Genomic DNA, 22996 nt, shown 5'->3' on the forward strand with positions numbered 1-22996 from the left:
TAATGAAGAGTTTAGTGAAAGAAATGATGGGTAAGATGAATTCTAGGGGATTTCATTATTTAAGTGGGAAAATTCCATGAGAGTGAAGGAGGAAATTTTTGTGGGCCTCAAAACAGAGAGCTTCTTCAGGATGAGTGTATTAGAACTAGAAGTAGGCAGGCTTTCAAATGGCTTTGTGGAAACTTTTTCAGGTAATCACAGGATCTCCTTCAAATAAAGATCGAGTTCAGAAACTGCTCAATACATATAAAGAAATGGGATGTCATATAATGCTGAAACTTTTATTTCGTTCACATTTAGACTTCTTTCCTGAAAACTCTTATGTGAGTGATGAACAGGGAGGAATGATTCCATCAAAGTTTCCGGAACAATGTATGTCAGCAGACCACTGCTGGACATTGTACTGTGTTTTTCTGTACAAAATGTACTGAAGGAAATCATTCACACAACTTTTTAAAATTGTAATGTTTTATTTTAACTTAAGTGTATTGCGTTTAAACTATAAAAGTGTAATTGTGACCAGTCTTGTGTTTTGTAATGAAATCATCTTAATTTGTACCAGTTGTCAGCAGTCATATTAGCATTAGTAGTAACGTTAGTACAGACACATGATGCAAGAAAGCAAGCTTATACAGGATCAGCCAAAAAAAAAAAAAAAACCTTCCCATTTAACTGATCCATTCATTCCAAATGTTTGTCTAGTTCTGCCTTGAATTTATTTAAGCTATCAACTTCCACAACAGATTTGTTCCAGAAATCAACTACCTGCTGGCTAAAGGGAAACTTCTGCACTTCTATTCTTCAACTCCTCAGGTTTGTAATCTGGACAAGAGAAAGAATCCCGTCAGCATTGAGCCTGATCAATCCATTCAAGACCTTATACACCTCAATCAGATCACTTCACAGGTGCCTAGTCTTCAGATGCTACAACATGCAGAACTTAAGCCTTTCTTCATAAGAGCACCCCTTTGTTCCCTTCACCACTCTTGTTGCCCTTCTGTGTACTCGTTCTAGCAACTCTACATCGTTCCTAAAATGAGGCTTCCAGACCTGTACACAGTACTCAAGGTGTGGCCTGACCATTGCCTTATACACGGGGACAATCACCTCCTTTTCCCTGATCGCAAAATTCCTGTATATCATTGACAAGACCTGCCAACCTTTGAATCATCTGCAAACTTTGACATTAAGCTTGATATACCTTCATCAATATCATTGATAAATATACAAAACAACAATGGGCCCAACACTGAACCCTGAGGGACACCACTAATGACATTAGTCCACGTAGAGCAGTGTCAATTGATTACCACTCTCTGTCTTCCCAAACTCAACCAACCTTTCATCCATTGTAGCAACTTGCCCTTAATGCCATACTGCTCCAATTTGTACAGTAATCTTCCACAGGCAACGGTATCAAAAGCTTCCTGAAATCCAAGTATATGATATCAAAATTATTTTTTGCATCCATTTCCTTTGTGACCACATCATAGTATCCAATCATATTGGTCAGACAAGACTTTCCCTTCACAAACCCATGCTGTGTCTGAATTATTACTGCTGTCTTGTCTAGATGATCTTGCAACGCTTCTTTAACCAGTGATTCCATTATTTTCCCTTGAACAGAAGTCAAGCTAACAGGTCTGTAATTACTCGTGTTACCATTTGATCTTCCTTTGTGAATTGGAGATACTTTTGCACATCTCCATTCTGTGAGGACTTGCCCCGAGTTCAAGGATGCTCTCATAATTATTGCTAAGGGTTTGCTTACTTCCTTTGCCACTTCCTTTAATATAACTGGATAGTTCCCATCTACCCTAGGTGCCTTTCTTATGTTTAACTTCAACAATTTCTCCTCCAATTTGCTCTCAGTTATTACAAAATCATTTAACTCCCTATTAGAGTTTGATAAATTTCCAACATTTCCCTCCTTTAATAACTTCTCATGTGTGAATGTAGATGCAAAATACTCATTTAGTTTTGTAGCTATCTGAGAATGATCATCTGCAGTCAAACCATTGATATCAAGTGGACCAATCTGATTCATCCCCTTCCTTTTAGAGTTTGTATAAGTAGAGAAGTGTTTGCTGTTTTTCTTTGCATCCTTTGCCAAAGATTTTTCATAATCTGCCTTTGCTTGCCTAACCTCTTTTGTGACTTGATTCCCATGCATTTTTCTTTTCTGCCACGAGTCTCATTCATCTGACATCCATTTGGGCCTAAATCTAGAGCAGTATTTCTTAGGTGGAACAAAAAGCCTTGTAGCTTCCAAAATTACTTCCTTGAATGCTTCCCATTTAGAATTTGCTGTTGGTATCATCATCTGTTGGTCCTAATGTATAGAACTTAAAAAATCTATGAGACCACTGTAGTTGCCTTTACGAAAGCAAAAATCCTTCCCTTTAGACCTGATGGTAGTTACATCGTTATGTAAATCCCACCTCAGTACACTGTGATCACTGCCACCTAGTGATTCTTTTATCTGTAATTTCTTAATGCATGAATAATCACTGCTCATAATCAGATCAGGTTACTCCCTCTTTTTGCCTCTCTAACAAAGCTGCTGTAGAAAACAATCATCCAGTAAATCCACAAAAGCCTTGCTAGTGTGTGTGTGTGAGTGACCAATCCACAAGTTCCAGTCTATATCTGGGAAGTTAAAATCCCCCATTATAAGACAGTGATTTATTTGCCCACTCTGTTTCTCTGTATAATTGTTCATTGTAATCATCAGAGTCATTAGGCCTGTAACAAACTTCTACCCTCGTTTTTGCTTTCCCAGTGCTTATGTCACACGAAACTGACTCAACATTGCACTGTCCATCTATGTCAACTGGATGCATGTCCTTAGATTTTGTGTTTCTTAACTAACAGCATAACCCCTTCTCCCTTCCTGTCCTGTCTATCCTTTCTGTACACATTATACTCACCAAATTTCAATTCTGCATCCCTTATTTATGTGAGTGGCACCATGTCTCTGATATCCCAACAATATCTGTCTTGGATGTCTTAACCAGCACTTCAAATGTTTACTATACTCCTAGCATTTGTGTACGGGCAAGTATACATTCACCTGTTCTTACTCTTAGTTACTCTAACACAGCCCATGTATTTACTTGTTTCATGACCCTCAGCAACTGACTTTCTGGGTTGCTGTTCATTCCAGTAGAAGCACTGCAAGAATAATTTCCATCTCTTCCTGTGGCTACTATTAATCTATTAGTCTGTGAATCCCTCCCCAAAGCTAGCAGTTTTCCTACCCACCTAATACTGCCTCGATAGCATCAGCAAATATTCTTGCACCCTTCGTATTTAAGTGTACCCCATCCCTCGATAGCATCAGCAAATATTCTTGCACCCTTCGTATTTAAGTGTACCCCATCCCTGTAGAAGCAGTCTCTCCTGTTAACAAGTACAGACCAAGCTGAGAAAAATTCTACCCCATGAGCCTTGCACAATCTCTCCAGGGCCGAATTGATTGACAAGGCTCTCATCGTATACTCCCTCCTATCGTGACTGGGCAGGATTGAAGACACTTTCAAATTTAACCCTAACTCGTGACTTTTTTCCAGCATTGACCTATACTTGTTAAGTAAATCTGCAGATCTCTTATTAGTGCCAACGTGTACAACGATATCACCTTTTGTGCCCTTAAAAGATGATATCTGTTCTATGTCAACTTTTGCTCCTGGCAGAGATACCCTGGTCCTATTCCACCTATCTTTTTTGCTCAATATATATATCCTGTTTCCCTGAGAATTCAGTCACCAACAATATTACAAAAACTACACATGCTAGGATAAAACCTGAGAATATTTTTGAAATCAGTGAGCAAAACTAGTTTAGAAAAGTGCTTACTTTTCTTGACCAGTGTAATTTACAGTTTAATAGATAGTTTGTATTGTATTATGTGACCAAGAATTTGGAGAAAAAATTCTTGCACAAATGTATATACAGTCCATTCTGGTTATTTGGGACACATTGGGACTAGTGCATTTTGGCCTGATTAATCGGCTGCCCCAATTATCCAAAGTTTCACGTAAATAGTTAAAAATACAATGTACCCCCTCCCTTGTTTTTTTACAATTGGTTCACTGTACAATCAAATCACGTTACAACGAACTCAACATAGTAAAGTACCGTTCACTATACAATGTGAAGTAAGTGCCGGTCATTGTGATCACGTTTGTGAATTGAATTTTAATTCTGTTAAACAGCAATTCTAATTAGCGAAAATAGAAGGAATATTATCCACAGGCTATAAAAGCAAAGATATATTAAGCAAAAATTTACCCTTTATTACCCTACCAATTAAAAAAATTAAATGATACATGATAATCGGAATAATTAATACGTACTGTAATATGTACATACAAACTAGTTCACATTTCTGTTCACTGACATATGTGGGTGGGGATTAAAATTTAAAACAGTAAAAAGATAAGCAATCAATAACAAAGAACACGGCGCGCACACACAAATTGCAAGTAACACGATACGCGCAAGTGAGAATGGAGTAATGAGTTACAAAGCTTTAAAAATAGGAATGAAGAGAAGATCTGAAAATTAATTTTTTTATATGATTGAAGATTTCATGGTTTCATGATTGAAGAAAAGTGTAAACACATTTCACCATAATAACCCACAGAATTCCAGCTGTCGGTATTATCGCAAATTCAGTAAGATCGAGTTTACTGTCTGTTTATGATAGATTTCACTAACAGAAAAGCCTAATAAACAGGTGACTGCTAATTGTTTTATGGTTGTGACCTCCAGAATTTCGACCGAACCACGTGGTACCGTCAGAGACAATCGTAGGATAATATCCAGTGCTGCGGTCTCCTGCCCTGATTAAACGGCATGCTGTCCCAATTAAGCGAAGTAAACCCTGGCTATTTTCTCGATTGGTTTCTGTTTTTTAAGATTTGCCCCAAATAGACGGCTGCCCCGATTAACCGGTGGCCCAAATAACTGGAATCCACTGTATTTGAAAACAAATAAATAATTAGGAGAATTGTTAGTTGCTGCTTCCAAATAACACCATCAGCTCTTTGAGTAAGTTAGTCTTCAACAAAGGTCTACAACGTAACAACAACATAACAAACTTATACAGACATAATACAGAATGGACCAACAAACCAAGCCTTTTATGCAGATATTTCATAGTCATTGTTCTTCAAAAATCTGTAGAATGTTTGAAAAATGGAAATATGGTTCAGGGTCATTATAAATTAAATTTTTTCGTCTTCTTTATTCATTCTTTCACGTATACTTTTTTGAACAACCTTTCTTCATATGTCTATTTCCTGGATCCTGAAATTGAGCCAGCCCCAGTGTTAACAAGTTTTTTTACCAACCCACAAAACAAGTGTAAGAGTTTAATCACAATCCTATAATAATTTGCCATCAATAAAATAAGTAACAAAATTTATTGACACTCTTCAAGCCAAATCTTTGTAAGATGTTGTGTCTTTGAAAAATATATGAAAATATATTTTTCAAAGGAAAAGACATATGGGCATTTTTCCAAAAAAAAAATAAATTCATCTAACTTCACACCAAGAATAAAATCATCATCATTACAGTGTAATTAAAAATATAATATAATGTCTTCGTTTTTTTTATTTTTTTGCAGGATGCTATGGAATCAGTGATATAGACACTGTGGTTAGTACAGTTTCTTCTAGTTCAACAGAACCATGGTTTTGTGACGCATGCAAAGCCGGAAATAAAAATCCTGTGAGTTTTGTGGTTATTTTATTTATGATATATATAGCAAAACTTGTCTTTCCAATTTGAATTGTTACTCAATTTATTTAACTGTCTTAGATTCACTTTAATTTGTGCAGATTGCTGAATATGCATTCATGTTTTTTTTTTTTTTCTTTATATTCACTTGTAAACTATTATCACCAGCTAATGGCAAGGGCTTGGTATATTAGACTTGAGTAGGGGCTGCACTGCAGGTGGCAGATGTCATTGTCCAGAATATCCACTGCAAAGGTTGTAGTAGACAATCTGGACAATGCTAGCTGTGGTCCTCATATACTGTTGTCATAATGGCAGTTCTTTAGTAGTAGTAGTAGTCTGAATTGTCTTAAAGGAATTTTTTACAGATGGCTTATGCACATCTTCAATTTCCTCAACATTTATGTTTGAGCTGTTAGTCCTACCATTTTCCATGAACCTTCATACAATTTTCGGATTATGGTTCGTGATAGCTGTGGTTACCATCTGTAGGTTCTAAATTTTCAGTTACCTAAGGTATCTGATTTAGCCTCTAGATACCTGCACAGCACTCTTCCTTTTACAAAATGTTGTATGCATTAATGCTGATGTTGCATACTTAGGATACTTAGAAAATTAAAAGTTATGTAAATAAAACTTTGAAATGGTTTATATACTGAGCACATACTTAATCACATTGTATATGTTGAAAAAGCCCTCTGAGGTCATGAATAGAATACATACTTGGCGAGAATTATGTTGCCCAAACTTAAAAATTTATTATACAAAAAAAGCTAAAAATATACCACTATATTTACAATATTATAAAACCACATAACATTGAGCAAATTGATTTTGTTTTTATTAACTGCCCAATTTGAGTATGGACCAGAGAAAAGGATTTTGAGGACCAGTGGATCAATGGACAAAGCAAATACAGTAAAAGGTGCATCCTCCCCACTTTCCTTCCTTTCTTTATTTCAGTACAAATGAGAGTAAGAGATCAGCAGTTGATGCTAGTGTGGTTATGATGATCCATCTCCCCCCCCCTATAGTGCAGCCCAGTGTGATCCCACATTGTATCCTAAAGTTAGGAGGAAGAAAGGCACTTCCGTAGCCAGGTGGGAAGGAGCAGCGGTGCGTAGCACACGCTTCTTGATTAGACCGGGGTTCGAGCCCATCACCACCAAATATGGAGGATGTGGATAGGTCAGGGAATGACCACCGCGTATTCACAGAGCAATATGGCCTTAGTTGCTAATGCTCCTAAAAACCAAATAACAAACAAACAAACAACAAACAGGAGGAAGAACTTCCTACTTATTTTAATTATCATCATTTATAAAATTCACTATTGACATTGAGAGAGAGGGACTAGATTTTCTAATTTCACAATGTGCTGGTACAGAGGACTGACCTATGGTTTCTGACAGTCTGTAGAATCTAATATGTGCTGACCAGTTTACTAATTTCAGTACTTGCCATGCACTGATATGCAAAGCATTGGTTCACTGTACTACCACAAGACTGAAATCAAGAGGTAATCAAATAAATATGGATTTTATAGTTTGTAGTGTCCCAGTGATGCTTAGACTTATAAATAGCAGAGAAGGCATAATTCAGATAGAAGACTACTATAAAGTACTATATAAGGAGCAAGAGAAAGATGCCAGTAGTGAGGAAGATGGATCACAAATTTGCAACACATACAACATACCTTATATCCTTCCCGATGAGATAGAACATGCATTGAAGAAAATGAAGAATCAAAAAGCTCCAGATGAAGGTGAAGTTACTGTAGAGTTTTTAAAATTGGGAGGAAGAGACATGACACAGAAACTAGCAAGACTCTTCAAAAAATACATTAGGAAAGGCACGACCCCTAAGGAGTGGAATAATGCAGTCAAAATTTTGCTGCATAAGAAAGGAGACAAATCAGAAAAGGAACATGCTCTTTTAGTAAAATTATTCTACCAGAATAATAGTAACACTAATGAAGCACTACATGAATATCGGAAACGTGAAGGACCTTTGACGTCAGCGGGGCTTTGAAAACTAATAAAGAAATTTGAAGATACCAGGGAGTTAGGTGTAATTCCAGGCAGGGGATAAGCACGTATCAGAATGGAGGGAGTGGATGAAGTGGCGGTTGCAATGGCCTCCAGGTCACAATGCGAAACACTACCAGTCAGTAGTGCCAGAGGTGTTTCAAGAGACTTGAACCTTCCTTGGTCTACTGTACATAAAGTACTTCAAATAATTTTACGCTAGTTCCCATACACGATTCACATAGTGCAAGAACTAAAGTCTCAACAACAAATAGACTTTGCTCTACGATTTTTTGACTTGTATGGAACTTGATGATACATGGACTCGAATGATCTTGTGATCTGATGAGGCACATTTCACTCTTCATGGGGCTGGAAATGCACAAAACTGCCGAAAATGGCAAACTTCTCTTCTGTCTGCTGTGCATGAAAGACCACTACAAAGTCCATACAGTATGGTGTGGATTCACAGCATAGTTTATAATCGGACCATTTTTCTTGAAGAGTCTACACCTCATGGCCCCGTAAGGTGTGTGTGGTAACTAGTGCACGGTACTGCGCTCTTCTAAGAGATCACATTATAAATAAATAAATAAATTTTCTGTTTATACTCCGGGACGACCAAACGGTCAGAGGAGTTCACAAGATAGACAGAATACAAGAAACAGCACCGTATTCAGTAGTCACGGGCTTGAACCCCAGTCACTCAAGGCACGTGTACTTATGCACCCACATGTCTGACCACTAGGCTACGGCGGCCTTCCCGCTATGCAAGAAAGGCAATGCTTGGAGACCGTAGTGTTCATGCAAGATGGTGCCCCTCCCCATGTTGGTCAACAAGTTAAGGAACTGCTCCATTGAGCATTCAGAAATGATCCCATAATTTCTAGAGACTTTCTGCAATTCTGGCCAGCCCAATCACCAGGTGTCAATCTCTATGATTTCTGGCTATGGGGATACCTGAAAGACAGAGTTTACCGTGGTGGCATACAGACGCTTTTCAATTTGAAAATGAGCATTAAACAGCATATAGCCAATATCCCCAATGAGATTCTATGCAAAACTGTGTCGCACGCAGTCCACTGTTTTCAGAATGTCATCTCAAGTGAAGGAAAGCACATAGAACAATATCTGTAGATTTCTAAGTTCTGATATTAAAATCTAATCCTAGGTTATGTTTTCCATCTCATATGATCATGTATATGTCTATGAAGGTTTTGAAATTGTTGATACTCCTCAAAAGCTCTGTGGGAAAGAGTGTTCCACACAATTTTTGAAGTTTTGTAGAGAGAATGTTGATTTGTTTTTACCAAATTGTGACAACAGATGAATTATGGATACATCACTATGACCCATAGACAAATCAGATGGGCAAACAATGGAAATATTCATCTCCACCAACCCCCATAAAAGCCAGGATTCAATTGTCTGCTAACATGGTCACGTTTTCAGTCTTTTAAGATTTTAAAGATATCCTCCTTACAGATTACCTCCCAAAGGGCAAAGAATCACTTGGGGAGTACTACAGAGACCTCCTGGGAAAGTTAAGAGAAGCTATCAAGTTGAAGAGACATGGGAAGCTACCCAAAGGTGTCTGTCTCCTAGCCTACAATGCTCCTGCTCACAAAGCTTCTGTCATAATGGACTTTGCAATCAGGTGTGGATTTCAAAATTGGCAGCACCCACTTTTCTCCTGACCTCTCATCTTCAGACTTCTTCCTTCCTCTTTTCTAAAATGTAGAAACCTTACAGGGGTCACAGATTTCAGACTGATGAGGAGGTAGTTAATGCAGTGAAAGCTTGACTTTCTGTTCAAAGTGAGTTCTATTCAAGAGACCTGAAAGAACTTATCCATCAATGGGGAAAATGTGTAGTTGTAGTAGGTAGCTACATAGAAAAGGATGAAATTGCCAGCCAAGATTCAGATACGTAACTCAATTTCTAGGTGAGGGCAAATACTTATTGACTGCCCCTCATATATATAAATATAGTGTGTCTCAAAATGATGAGCACACATTTTAGGAAATAAATAAAATTTATTACAGACATCAGAAACTGTTATTATTGGATGTTTACCTAAGCAGTAGTTTATGACATGGTGAACTAGTGCATACGTTCATAATTGCTCACCACTTGCTTCTAGGCACTGTTCACAGTGGCAAAAATCTGAATTACAAACATTATCCAATTTAACTGTTGGGGTAGCTTCACATGCGTTTTTTGATATCATCCTTTAAATGTTTCAGTGTGGCTACTTTTCTACCATACCCTGTGTTCTTCACTTAGCCCAATAAGTAGAAGTTGAATGTGGGGGTTAAAGATACTCAGCACTTTCTCGTCGATCTATCCACTGGTCTGTGAAATGATTATCAAGATAGACCCTGACATCATGACAATAATGTGGGGGTGCCTCATTCCTTTTGCTAGTAAACTACAGTAAACCCCCGCTATTCGCGGTATCTGTATTCGCAGTTTCACATATTCGCGATTGCCGATTTAATATAAAATGAAACCTAAAAAAATGTGAATTTTAAAGCGCCGTGAATATTTTCCACCATAAAAAAACATGGGTGTGGCTAAAATTATCTTTCCCGGTCAAAACAGCGCTCAGTGGGTGGGGGGAGAGGGGTGACAAAATCGCGAGCGTGGATGTTTCTCGCTAATCCTTGTTCGGTATGTGTTATGCGCTTGTCATGGAAGGTTTCGTCGTTTGCTTTTAATTTATACACTTATAAATTGAATAAATTTATCAATTTATAAATTGATATGCTTACAAAAATGATAAATCTACCGTTTTGCAGTGTAAAACAGACTTTTTCGAGTGACTTTATTGTGGACAAGTTCTTACTAACCCCTACAAAAATATGTCTATGAATAACAAGAGAAATGTGAAAATATCAAAGAAGGTGATGACATTAGCAAATAAAATTGAGTTATTAGATAAAATTTCTAATGGTGAAAGTGTCTCCTCAGTGGCAAAACATTATAAAATCAGTGAGTCAACGGTACGATCCATCAAAAAATCGGAAGAAAAAATCCGCCCTAGTGTCCGTGAAAACACGCTAATTGCTTCAAAAATTTGCTCTGTAACTCGTGATGTTAAATTAGAAAAAATGGAAAAGGCTTTAAATCTGTGGATAGAAAACCGAACTCAAAATAAAATTCCATTAAGTTCACTCATCATTCGTGAAAAGGCAAAACTCCTTTATCAACACTTGAGCGAAACTGGTGATAGCACTGGTGGGATAAGTTTTTTTGCTAGCAACGGTGCTGGTTTGAAAGATTTGTTTGAAATTTCTCATAAATATTACATTTAATATTAAATTGTTTCTTATTTTCATTTCGATGCCATATGCTTGCATTTCACTATGTACTTCATTTCAATATGTCTATGTACATAGTCATATTATTAAGGTACATATAATACATACATAGACAAAATTTTAGACTAGTTTTTCTTATATATTTCATACTTTGGAACGGAACCCCTTTATTACTATGGGAGCCATAACTCAGTATTCGCGTTTTCGGTATTCGGTATCATTTCCCCACACTGCTCATAAATGGCAGGTACAGTGGATATACATTAAACATTGGTAGGTATATCAATGGTAACTCCTTCAAAAAAACATAGTCCCACAATTTCCCTGGATGAGATACCATGCCAAACTGTAACTCTCAGTAAATTCACTGCCTTCTCTTTGTAAATGTTTCGATTATCAAGGGACCAATATGCCCAATTACCATTGAGCTTTATTGTTGCCTCATTTGAATCTTGTTGGCACATCATGGCCTTAGTTGCTCATGCACTATAAAAACTGAAATCACTCACTCATTCATTTGAATCTTGTCCGAAAATCTTTCATTCATCTTCGCTGTAAAACATTCACAAAACTCAACTAGCCAATTGGAATTGTTTTTGCTCATATTGTGTACATAAGATTTCCACTTAATTATTTTGAGAATGTGTGTACACTTGTTCTGTTCATTCCATTCTTACAATCAGCTCACCTGTTATAGATTTTCATGATGATCGTGCAAATTACTGCAACATCATGTCAGAATTTTCCTCCAGAATTTTTTTGGTGAGTTGGTGAGAAAAATTCTGACCTGGTATTCCCGGATCTTTGCTTGCACAAATCTTGTACAGGCTTTGTGGTAACATGTCTCCACCGTCTTTGAACTTTCAAATTTCTGGTACCAGTTTAAAATTGCTTTGCATTGTTCAAACGTCCAGCTAGCATGTTGCTTATTTTTGCATCATTGATATTGTTTCGCTTTTGTTTTAATAACTAATGTCATTGTTTATTGGCAAACATACTAATCAAAGACAAAATTTAAGTTCAACTATAATTACTTGGTTGAATATTTAAGATGAAAATCTGTATAGAGAAAAATCTGTAGAACTGTAAAAAATGCTCATTAATCCATTGCTTGTAACTGTTATAGCATTTTAAAAATTATGCACTCACGGCGAAACTTTCTTCTTACCTTAACAGCACATTTCCCAGCTTCAGTCAAACTCACAGTATATAATTGAGCGCTTCATTGATAATCAGAACTCTGTGACAGATGATTCTAAATGGTTGGTTCTAATTGTTGTGTGTCATACAAACACGAAAAGTGAGCCTGGTTTTTTCCTTTTTCAACTTAAGGCTTAGAATTTGACACTATCGACCACTTTAGCAACTAAATTGGGTGTGTGTTTCCTTGATTGTGGGCTTATTGTTTCTGTCACACTGTAAGCCAACTTTTCTTTGAGATTAACTTTTATTCCTGTAATGTGAGGTAACTGCTTGTGCCATTGGTAAAATGGACTTATGACGTGGTGCATAAAAATGACAAGCCTACAATGAAGAGATGTAAGCAGAGGATATCAAACCATTTGTTTAAAAGTAATTTAATACCAGGCAACTCTTGGAAAAGTGAAGTTCATTTCTACTTTGAGCATTAAGACCATTGCATTGCATTTAAATCCTACTGGTCATAGAAACACAAAAGAGGACAAGACCTATGATCAAAAGAAATTTTTTCAGTGTTTTATCAATTAGGAATAAAATTTAAAGGCTTTTAGAGTTCTTTACATGATTCACTTTTTACTGGTGTCTAGGGTATCAGCAAGGTATTTATGTGGTGAGCAAGAACTAAACCAGTTATCCTTGCTGATGGAGCTCATTCTCATTCTGTGAAAACCACATTAGCTGCATTATCAACTTCAGCATCATTGACAAGTACATGTACTGGGCCTCCAAAGACAGATAAAATTCAGTTTGTTCTTGTAATTTGTACTTAGTAGAATGCATTGAGGGTTGTAGGAAATAAAATTAAATGTCATTTATCAAATAAGCAAAGCAGCCAAACAACCTCTTACAATGAGTGTGCAATGGGAAATGAGGATCCCAGTTCAGTTCATGACTTCATATAATCTGATTTTTGCCTTCTGTTCCACTTTAGCTCACAGAATTGATGAAAGATACCTGACTTTCTTGGAAAAGAATAAAAGGATCATCCCTGCATAGATAAAAGCCCTCCTAGCTTTTGTTTAGTAGAATTTGACATGCTAGTATATGCAGCGCGGTTGTGGTACAATACCAATTTACCTTGCTTCTGTACTACTTTTAAAATGGCATTGCCAAAAAGGTTAATTTGCTGTATTTTCAAAAGATGAGACTGCTGTAGCAGCCTCTTCTGGGACTTAGTGGTTGCTTGTCACTTAGAAAGCTATCTAGTGAGCTCCATTATTTTAATAAATGATAAATGCCATTTGTTTAAGGTAATTTAATACCAGGCAACTCTTGAAAAAGTGAAGTTCATTTCTATTGTGAGCATTAAGACCATTGCATTGCATTTAAATCCTACTGGTCATAGAAACACAAGAGAGGACAAGAAACCCTCCCACATTTCTTAATTTCGAAAAGGCTAAATAGGCATTAGCTATTTTTTAATTTCAAAGTTTTAAAATTGTGAATTCATTCATTATTTTCACAAATTTTATTTATTTTTTTATTTTAATAGTGAATCCAATTCCCTGGAAATGTAATCATTTATTCATATAATCTCTCATTATTTCACTCTTTTCAAGGTGTTCCAGTTTTCATTTCCTTTAGTGTAATTATGTGAAATTTTGCTGTTAAACTAATTGTTTCTAAAAAGTTATTTCTTATTTAATCCCTGTTGCTGTGACATTGTTATATCCATATTCATCCTGCTATAATGTGCTTTCTTACAATGAACATTTTAAGAATTACTTGCATATTTATTTGACACCTTCAAAAAGTTATGCACATTAAATCCATGTGCCACTGTGTTGCACTCTTTTACTCATTAGCATCATTTCAGTTTGTCATCCATAAATCCATTAATTTGTTATTTATTATTTTTTTTTTTTTGCAAAAATTTATATGTAGTTTCTGTATATATATACATAGTCTAACCACCACTTACTGTAAATAATAAGTGGAAAAAAATATGATAGCATTTCAAAAAATATATATAGAAAACATTAAATACTGAAAACAAAAAACGGAAGTTTTTAAAGTTTTGGTGAAAATGTTTTCTGATGTGCATCTGGACATCAAGAGAAATTTCGATGATTTGATGAGCAGGTACAAATTTAGTTTGTAAGAGGAGGGGGGGGGACAAAAAAAACGCCCCAATATGAAAAGATAACCTTTCTTCCTCTAATCGAAAAATTAACCATCTGAAACAAAAGAATGTTGCTTTTGTTTTATTTCAATAAATTTTTATTTAGTAGTAGGTGGCAGACAATGCAACAAAGCAAGCTTATATATCATCAGCCGGAAAATTTTTTTAAAAAATTCCATATCACTGGCCCATCCCCTGTAATAGTTTATCTAGTTCTTCCTTGAATTTTTTTCAAACTACACATTTCTGCACATCTACCTTGCGACTTTCCTCCATCAATTTGAATTTATGTCTCCTCATGTGTGATCTTAGCAAGAGGAAGGAATCTGTCAGCATTGAGCTTACTCAATCTGTTTAAAGCCTTAAGTATCTCAATTTTTCATATATGTGAATACAAGGAAGAAAAAAGCGAATCATATCGGACCTTTATGCACTGGGTGTGGGAAAGTCTTGGATGAATTGAATGGCTACTTTGCATCTGTATTTACTGAAGAAAGAGACCCTTAATGCTGAGAAGAGGCTGTGCAAGTTAAGCAGAGTCTCAAGTTATATAATCAACTTATATAACTTGAGGGAGGACACCAGGGAATGTATTGAACCACTGAAGTTCAGTATATCTCCAATCCAAGGGAATCTCTCCCGAATCCAAAGATGCTCTCATAATTATATGAAATATAATTATGACTCAGTCCCTCATGAGAGGTTACTGTATATGCTGGAACTTGTTGCAGTTACTAGAAAAATTCTAAGATGGATTGCTGGGTGGTTTCAGAGGGTTATGATTAATGGATATTCTTCAGATTGGTGGAAAGTCAGGAGGGGGGAGGTCCCACAAGGATTGGTCCTTGGATCACTATTGTTTCTGATTATTTTTATTTATATTTTTATTTTATTTATTTATTTTTTTTATTTTTCTTTTTTTTTATTTATTTGTTTATTTTTTAAATTTTTCTTTTTTTTATTTATTTTTTATTTTATTTATTATTTTTTTATTTTTATTTTTTTTATTTATTTTTTTATTTTATTTATTTTATTTATTTTTATTATTTTTTTTTTCTCCTCTCCTCGCCTCCCCATGTCGTGGGCATGGGCATGCCTCACTGAAAATGGGGGACCACCTTCCTATCCGACCCCCGCTTCTTCCTATTTCATCCCCCATCTACACCTCCCCCCCATTACTTTCCTCTTGTACAGCGACTGCCCCACATGTCCAAATTTAAATCACATCAAATTTTGCTCGACCTTTTAGGCTCTCTAAAAATAGTTCTTTCAGCGTAAAATCCCACGCAGCACTTTCTAAATGCAATTTTACTTAAATCAACAGTGATAACTCCAACCTTTATTTTAGGTCCTAGTCACCGAAATCCCAGGAAAGTAAGTGGCAGGACCTGCCAGAGTATAATTAGTCTCTTGGTACACCTGGCCGGCATCCCCGTCGTTAGGTATGGTAACGCCGGGTCCCACTGGGGGCCCGGCGGCCAACAGGCCGGATGAACAATGGGCACAACAAACTACATACCACATGACCCATACATTACTTTTAAACCTCTGGCATAGACAGGGTACTGTCACTCGATACATAGAACATATGCGGAGATGGGAGAAATCCCTGGAGCCATCAGACCCTCAACATACCTATACCTACCTATACCTATTGTTTCTGATTTTCATAAATGAAATTGACGATGGGATAGAAGGTTTGATGTCAAAATTTGAGACAACATAAAGATTGGTAGAGTAGTTCATGATCAGTCCCAAGCAGTGCTCTTTCAAGATGATTTGAATAGGCCGAAAGAATGGTCAGAAAAGTGGCAGCTTTTCCATATCACCGGCTTTAATGTGGCAAGATGCAAAGGCTTACACTTGGGGAATAGCAACCCCAAAATAAATTATACACTTGATGTGGTTGAATTAAAAACTGTGGAGGAAGAAAGAGATTTTTTTGGGAGTTATGATATGAGCAGATATGAAGTTTTCTGAGCAATGTAAACAGGCAGCCAGGAAAGCCCTCCCATGGTGTCTTATTCATGATATATCGAACATTATCCTGTAAGGAATGGAAATCATAATCTCACTGTATAAGGCAATTATAAGGCTACATTTGGAATACTGTGTTCAAGTATAGAGACCTTATCTGGAAAAAAGACATTGAGCTTCTTGAAAGGATCCAAAGACATACAACCCGCATGATGAGATTGGCAAAAGGGCAACCAGATGAGGAATGACTCTGTATACGTCGACCGGGCTAGCCGGGTGGGTAAAGTGCCTGCCTGGCAACCCAAAGGTCGCGGGTTCGATTCCCGCCTCCTCGGGCTTGGATCAAAGTACTGCAAAAACCTTGGGAGGTGCATTATGGCCACAGAAGCTTATGCGCCAACAACTACCAAAAAAAAAAAAAAAAACTCTGTATACACTGTGCTGCCACTTTATTAGGTACACCCGTGCTGTGCACACAAATGGTTTGTCCCACAACATTGCAAGTCATATGACCACAGTTATGGATATAAATGCAGCAGAACAACCTTTCTAGTATCAGTTAACTGTACAAACTGTAGCAAGAATGGGGAAAAGGAGTGATCTAACAGACTTCGAACGTGGCATGGTAGTAGGTGCAAGACGTGCTGGACAAAGCATCTCTGAAACGGCAGTTGTGAAGTTTTCACTCACCACAGTTTCAAGGGTGTATCGAGAATGGTGCAACGAACAGAAACATCCTCTCAACATCACTCCTATGGAGGAAAATCACTTGTTGATGAGAGGTCAGAGGAGGATGGCTAGAATTATGCAAGCAAACAGATGGACCACAATGTCGCACATCATGTCAGAATACAACCTTGGTGCGCAGAACAAAATATCGAAACGGACCACTAGTCGCACTTTGTTGCGAATGGGCTACAACAGCCAACAGCCACATCATGTACCTTTGTTATCAATGAAGAACAAGAGAGCATGCCTCCTGTGGGCACAGAAACACCAGCACTGGACTATCGAGGATTGGAAAACAGTTGCTTGGTCTGACAAGTCGAAGTTCCTAGTGCATCATGTTGATGGAAGGCTCAGAATTTGGCAAAAACAACATGAATCCGTGGACCCATCATGTCTGACGACTACTGTGCAAGGTGGTGGGGACAGTGTTATGGTGTGGGGAATGTTTTCTTGGCACACGTTGGGTCCATTGATACTCGTAGATTCATGTCTGAATGCCATATTGTTGCTGACCAAGTGCATCCGTTCATGTTGACAGTTTATCCTCAGTCAGATGGTTACTTCCAGCAGGATAATGGACCGGTGCACATAGCCTGAATCACTATGGAATGGTTCCAAGAACGTGACAATGACTTTTCTTTGCTGCATTGGCCCACTCAGTCCCTGGATCAATCTCAGTCCTATTGAACATCTTTGGGATGAGCTGGAAAAGGCTGTTCGCTGCAGGCCAACATCTCCATCGAATCTCAAGGAACTGTGTGACACACTCGTGTTTGCATGGTACTCCATTCCTGCACAACATTTTCAACATCTTGTTCAATCCATGCCTAGACGAATTCAGGCTATTTTGAAGGCTAAATTCACGAACATAAATTAATACATGGGGAAAGTTTAGACTAGATTGTAGAAAGTTTTCTTTTAGCCAGCAAGTTGTTGATTGCTGGTACAGGTTGCCTTGACAGGTAGTTGACACTGACAGTTTGAATAAATTGAAAGGTCAGCTGGATAGTTACCTATGTTAGGAGGGAAGCAAGTAATTTGTATTTTCTTATCTACTCTTCTTCCCCCCCCCCCCGGTCTGCAGCAATCCTGTGGCTTCCTTGCATTTCCCTTCAATAATCTTGTTCCTCTTCTGTGCATTCATTCCAACAGATCCACTCCCTTCCTAAAATGCAGCTTACAGACCTGTTTGCAGTACTCAAGATGTCAGGATGTGACCTGATCACTGCTTTATACAATGAGATAATCACCTCGTTATCCCTGCTGGCAAAGTTCCTGTATATTGTTGACAAAACCCCAAACATGGGATTTTATCAACAGTATACCTGGTAACTTTTCCACACTGTCCTGGAAACCTCTCCACACTGCTCAGAAAACTTCTTATCTGACTGTACTGTAACCCTTAGGTCTTGTTTCATTCAGTTTAATAGCCTTTGAGTTTTAATATGTTATTTATCAGTCTATACAATATGTATTGATAAAAATAAGTTTAACAGTTAGATAAGTATTGGCAATTTATACCTTTTATTGAATCTATCCTTGACTTATGAAAATATGTGTGCTATAGAATGTATTTCTACCATAAGCTGTTTTTTTCAGAATGTATGTCTTGCATTATAGGGGGATGAACTGTATATGTGATCATTTTCTCTTTTAATTTTTTATTTCTTTATGTGATTTATTATTTATTCAGATTAGTTTTAAAAGTAATTCGAATAATTAATAAATCATATTTTCATCTCAGTAGATATTTTTCATGTATATTTGTTGTTGGACAGACAACTTGTGTAGTTGAGACCTGCTAATTTTCATAAAGTCGGACAAATGCTAACTTATTGTGATTTTCTCTTGTAGAGGATCTGTGTTCTCATTTTGAATTTAGAATAAATGGTGTGAATTTAACCAAATATGGCAAATGGAATGTGCCCAGGCTATAAACACGGCCTTTGACACGTGTTCACTTGCCTTTGAAGATGGTATAAACGAAAAGCCCCCATCAAGCTTCAGGAATTCATCTCCCTTTATACTTCTAATTATTTCCCCATACATGGATTTAGGATCAAAGCTTGCTTTTATTCCTTCATCCTCTTACTGGGTTTATTTCATTTTAATACTATTCTAATTACATCTTAACCGGATGCAGCTATTCCTGAATAAATCTCAGGTAAGAGAATAAATTTCTGACTTTAAATATAAAATTTCTAAAATTTAATATTCTGATTTAAAATATAATATTTCTAAAATTAATATTCCAAAAATACTTCTTAATAGCCTACACTATCCTATTTGGTTAAATTCACATTTATTCTAAATTTAAAATAGAACATAGATCCTCTACAAGAGAAAATCACAATAAGTTAGCATTTGTCCAGCTTTACGAAAATTAGCAGGTCTCGACTACACAAGTTTACTGTCCAACATGTCTAATAAAGTTTCGAGACTTTAGGATTTCCATAATTTTAACACTATGTCATATATTTGTTGTTTGCTTTTCTTGGCTAGTGTGTAGTGCAACAAGATACAGTTGGGGTTGTTTTTTTTTTTTTTTTTTTTAAGATAAGATCTAGCTTGTAGAATGTTCTGTTATGAAACTTTGCTCATAATTAATGTAATTTAAAAATTTATAGTTTTATAATTTTAATGATGTTTATATCCACTAGATATGTGAACTGTGTCCTAATACCGGTGGTATATTCAAAGAAACAGATGTAGGAAAGTAAGTTTGTATTAATGTTTATGTTCTGATTGTTGTTTATATCTTATGTAATCAACTTATATAAGATTTTTTATCAAAGTATATCTATTTTTATGTTATTATACAGGCTTTTTTCCCTTCATTATCATTTCAGTAATACTATCATGTTATGCAGTATATTTCAGAAAGAATAAACAAAAACAAGTTTCGGTGGTTTTGTTACATATATACTTATAATACAAAATTTTTAGAGATCTTCAAGTACCGTGTTAATAGACTAGTAAAGGATAGCGAAAGCTTAAAAAGCGATACTCACCTTGAATTAATCTGTGATGGCTTACTTAGGTATCGTGGTTAATATTTAGGTTGAATTGTTAAATTGAATAAAATTAAAAGGGAGGAAGTAGGTAAGTATTGACTGAGTTAAAATAGGCACAAGGAGACAGAAGCGTACACATCCAATCCTTGGTTGTCATTGAAGTAAAGAAGCAAACGAATAATTGAAAACTAAATAGATGAATATAGTGAAGCCAATAGTTGTTACGAGGACTTTCGTTAGTTAAAACTCCTTCAGTTGGCAATGTGTGGGGAGAGAACGCGCATGGTATTTAAGAATAAAAAATTATACTCTCGTGATGCCTTTTTTGACACGTGGGAACTTTAATCGCGAGTGGTTCCAAATTGGGGAAAGATTGAAGGGGAGTTTGGAATTTAGAATTTTGAGGTTAGAGTGGTGTCGGTACCATTCAATAGCTAGGGCTTCATATTGAAGTATTCTGTAGCTGGATTTTAGTTTAATGATGGAAATGGCAGAGTCAATGAGGGGGTTGTGGTTGTGAGTCTGAGCATGAATTGTAAGTTCTGTAATAGATTGGTTAGACGTGAGACTGTGGAAATGATAGTATGCACGGGTGTTGGATGTTTTTGATGAGCCAAATTTGGTAGTGGGACTTCCGATGTAACATGTGTTACAGTTTGGTTGACAATTAATGAGGTATATTTTAGTATTGAGGTCATTTGTAGGATATTTGTGTGTCTTTATAGTTACTGAAGAAGGATCCTAATTTGTTGTAGGTGGAAAAAACAAGGGAGATATCAGTGTCGTTAAATAGGCGGCAGAACTGTCCTGCTAGTTCATTGTGATAAGGGAGGACTATGCGATGTTTGTTTTATTGTTGTCTTTGGTTGGGTTGCTAGATTTCATTTTATTTTTAGCGATGGAGATTGTGTTTAAAATAATTGGTGGGGGTAACCTCTGGATATAAATTTGTCGGTAAGGTATTGGATTTCATTGTGAAGGTCGGTAGGTAAGGAACTGTACTTTAGTGCAGTTCCTTACCTACCGATTATTTGATTATATAAAACTGCCTTTTTAGTGTTTAGTGAGAAGCAAAATGTAAGTATTTACCGGTGTTTGTATTTTTCCTGAAAATTTTCGTATTTAATTTTGTGCCTGTTATATAGATAGTGAGATTGAGGAAATTTATCTGATTCTTTTGTCCAATTTCAAGGGTGAATTTAAGTCTGTCGTGTATAGAGTTGAGTTTTGTGAAGAGGTTATCAATGATGGATCTGTTGCCTATTACAAGAATGTCGTCGGCATAGCGCATGTATAGTTTTAGTTCAGGGGGAAAGGGGTATAGAATTTGGCTTTCAGTGGCAACTAGGTAAATTTCGGACAGTGGGGCCGAAATGCCTAGTCCCATTGGTAAGCCAGATATTTGTGTGAAGATTTTTTTGTTGAATCTAAAAAATCTTGCTTCTAATAGAAAGGTGGTGAGCTCAAGAATATGGTCTATAGAAAGGGAGGTATGTTTTGTTAAGGTATCGTCTGTTTCTAAGAACTTGCGTAAGGCTTGTAAAGTAAATGGTACACGGTACTTGAAGATCTCTAAAAATTTCGTATTGTCAATTAAACAAGATATTTTTAATGGTAATAATCGACACCTTATCTGCACCGCTCCTCCAAATTTTAATTTTTTTCATATTTCTTATTCTCTCTGATGCCTTTAGACATGTCTAATAATAATAAAAAAACTCAACTAACCAACACACTCATTAAATATTTTTCCAATAAATTACACATCACCTTTTTACAAAAATGTATCCACCACAATATCATCCCCAAATTTGCCCGCCTTTTTCCTAAAAATAATTGTAAAAAATACCCACATATACACCTCACATCTATCATGATCATCCGTGAAGAACTCAGGAAGAGATTTAACAAAAAAAAAAAAAAAAAATGTATATATATAGCCTATATTGTTGGAGCATATAAATACATACTCCAACTATTATCTTCCTTCTATTGCACATGACCTTGCACCACAGAGACTCCTTAAACCCTTAACCTCTCTGGTCATCCATTTTGGCATCTTTCTTTTGCACAAATGAAAGGGTTGTGCAAAATGATGTGGTTACAAAGGAACTGGATGCAAAAAAATAATTTTGATATCATATATTTGGATTTCAGGAAAGCTTGTGACACTGTTGTGCATGGAAGACTATTGTACAAATTGGAGCAGAATGATATTAAGGGTAAGTTGCTAGAATGGATAAAAGGATGGTTAAGTGGGAGAAGACAGAGGGTGGTAATCAATGGGTGCTGCTCTTTGTGGACTAATGTTATTAGTGGAGTCCCACAGGGTTCGGTGTTGGGTCCACTGTTGTTTTGTATATTTATCAATGATATTGATGAAGGTATATCAGGCTTAATGTTGAAGTTTGCAGATGATACAAAGTTTGTTAATGACAGTCAGGGTTGTTAATGACAGTAATGGCAGTGTGCTACTGCAACAGGATCTAGATAATTTGGGCAGATGGGCTAAGAAGTGGCAACTGAACTTTAACCTTGACAAATGCAAAGTACCCCAGAGAAATGTACCAACTGTGTGGTACTACACTTAAGGTGGTAGAAAATGAAAAAGACCTGGGAGTAATTGTGCAGTCAGATATGAAGTTTTCTGAGCAATGCAGACAGGCTGCCAGGGCAGGTCATGGGGTTTTGTCAATGATATATAGGAATTTTGCTAGCAGGGAAAAGGAGGCGATTGTCCCTCTGTATAAGGCATTGGTCAGGCCACGCCTTGAGTACTGCGTACAGGTCTGGAGGCCTCATTTTAGGAAGGATGTAGATTTGCTTGAGCGTGTACAGAGAATGGCAACAAGATTG

The 22996-nt window shown here is 36.6% G+C and overlaps 1 protein-coding gene across 1 annotated transcript in view; it reads left to right on the forward strand.

The window, feature by feature from the left end:
• Window positions 1–22996, forward strand: part of LOC150075263 (PHD finger protein 14-like) — a 313155-nt gene that overhangs the window by 80121 nt on the left and 210038 nt on the right. Inside the window, exons 6-7 of the mRNA XM_090388420.1 lie at window positions 5636–5739; window positions 19787–19842. Of these exons, the coding sequence (XP_090244546.1) occupies window positions 5636–5739; window positions 19787–19842 (160 nt within the window). The remainder of the gene's footprint in view (window positions 1–5635; window positions 5740–19786; window positions 19843–22996) is intronic.

This window comes from Mastigoproctus giganteus, chromosome 14 (assembly GCF_048544385.1).
Source record: "Mastigoproctus giganteus isolate SK-2022 chromosome 14, ASM4854438v1, whole genome shotgun sequence".
In the NCBI taxonomy this organism is placed as follows: Eukaryota; Metazoa; Arthropoda; class Arachnida; order Uropygi; family Thelyphonidae; genus Mastigoproctus; species Mastigoproctus giganteus.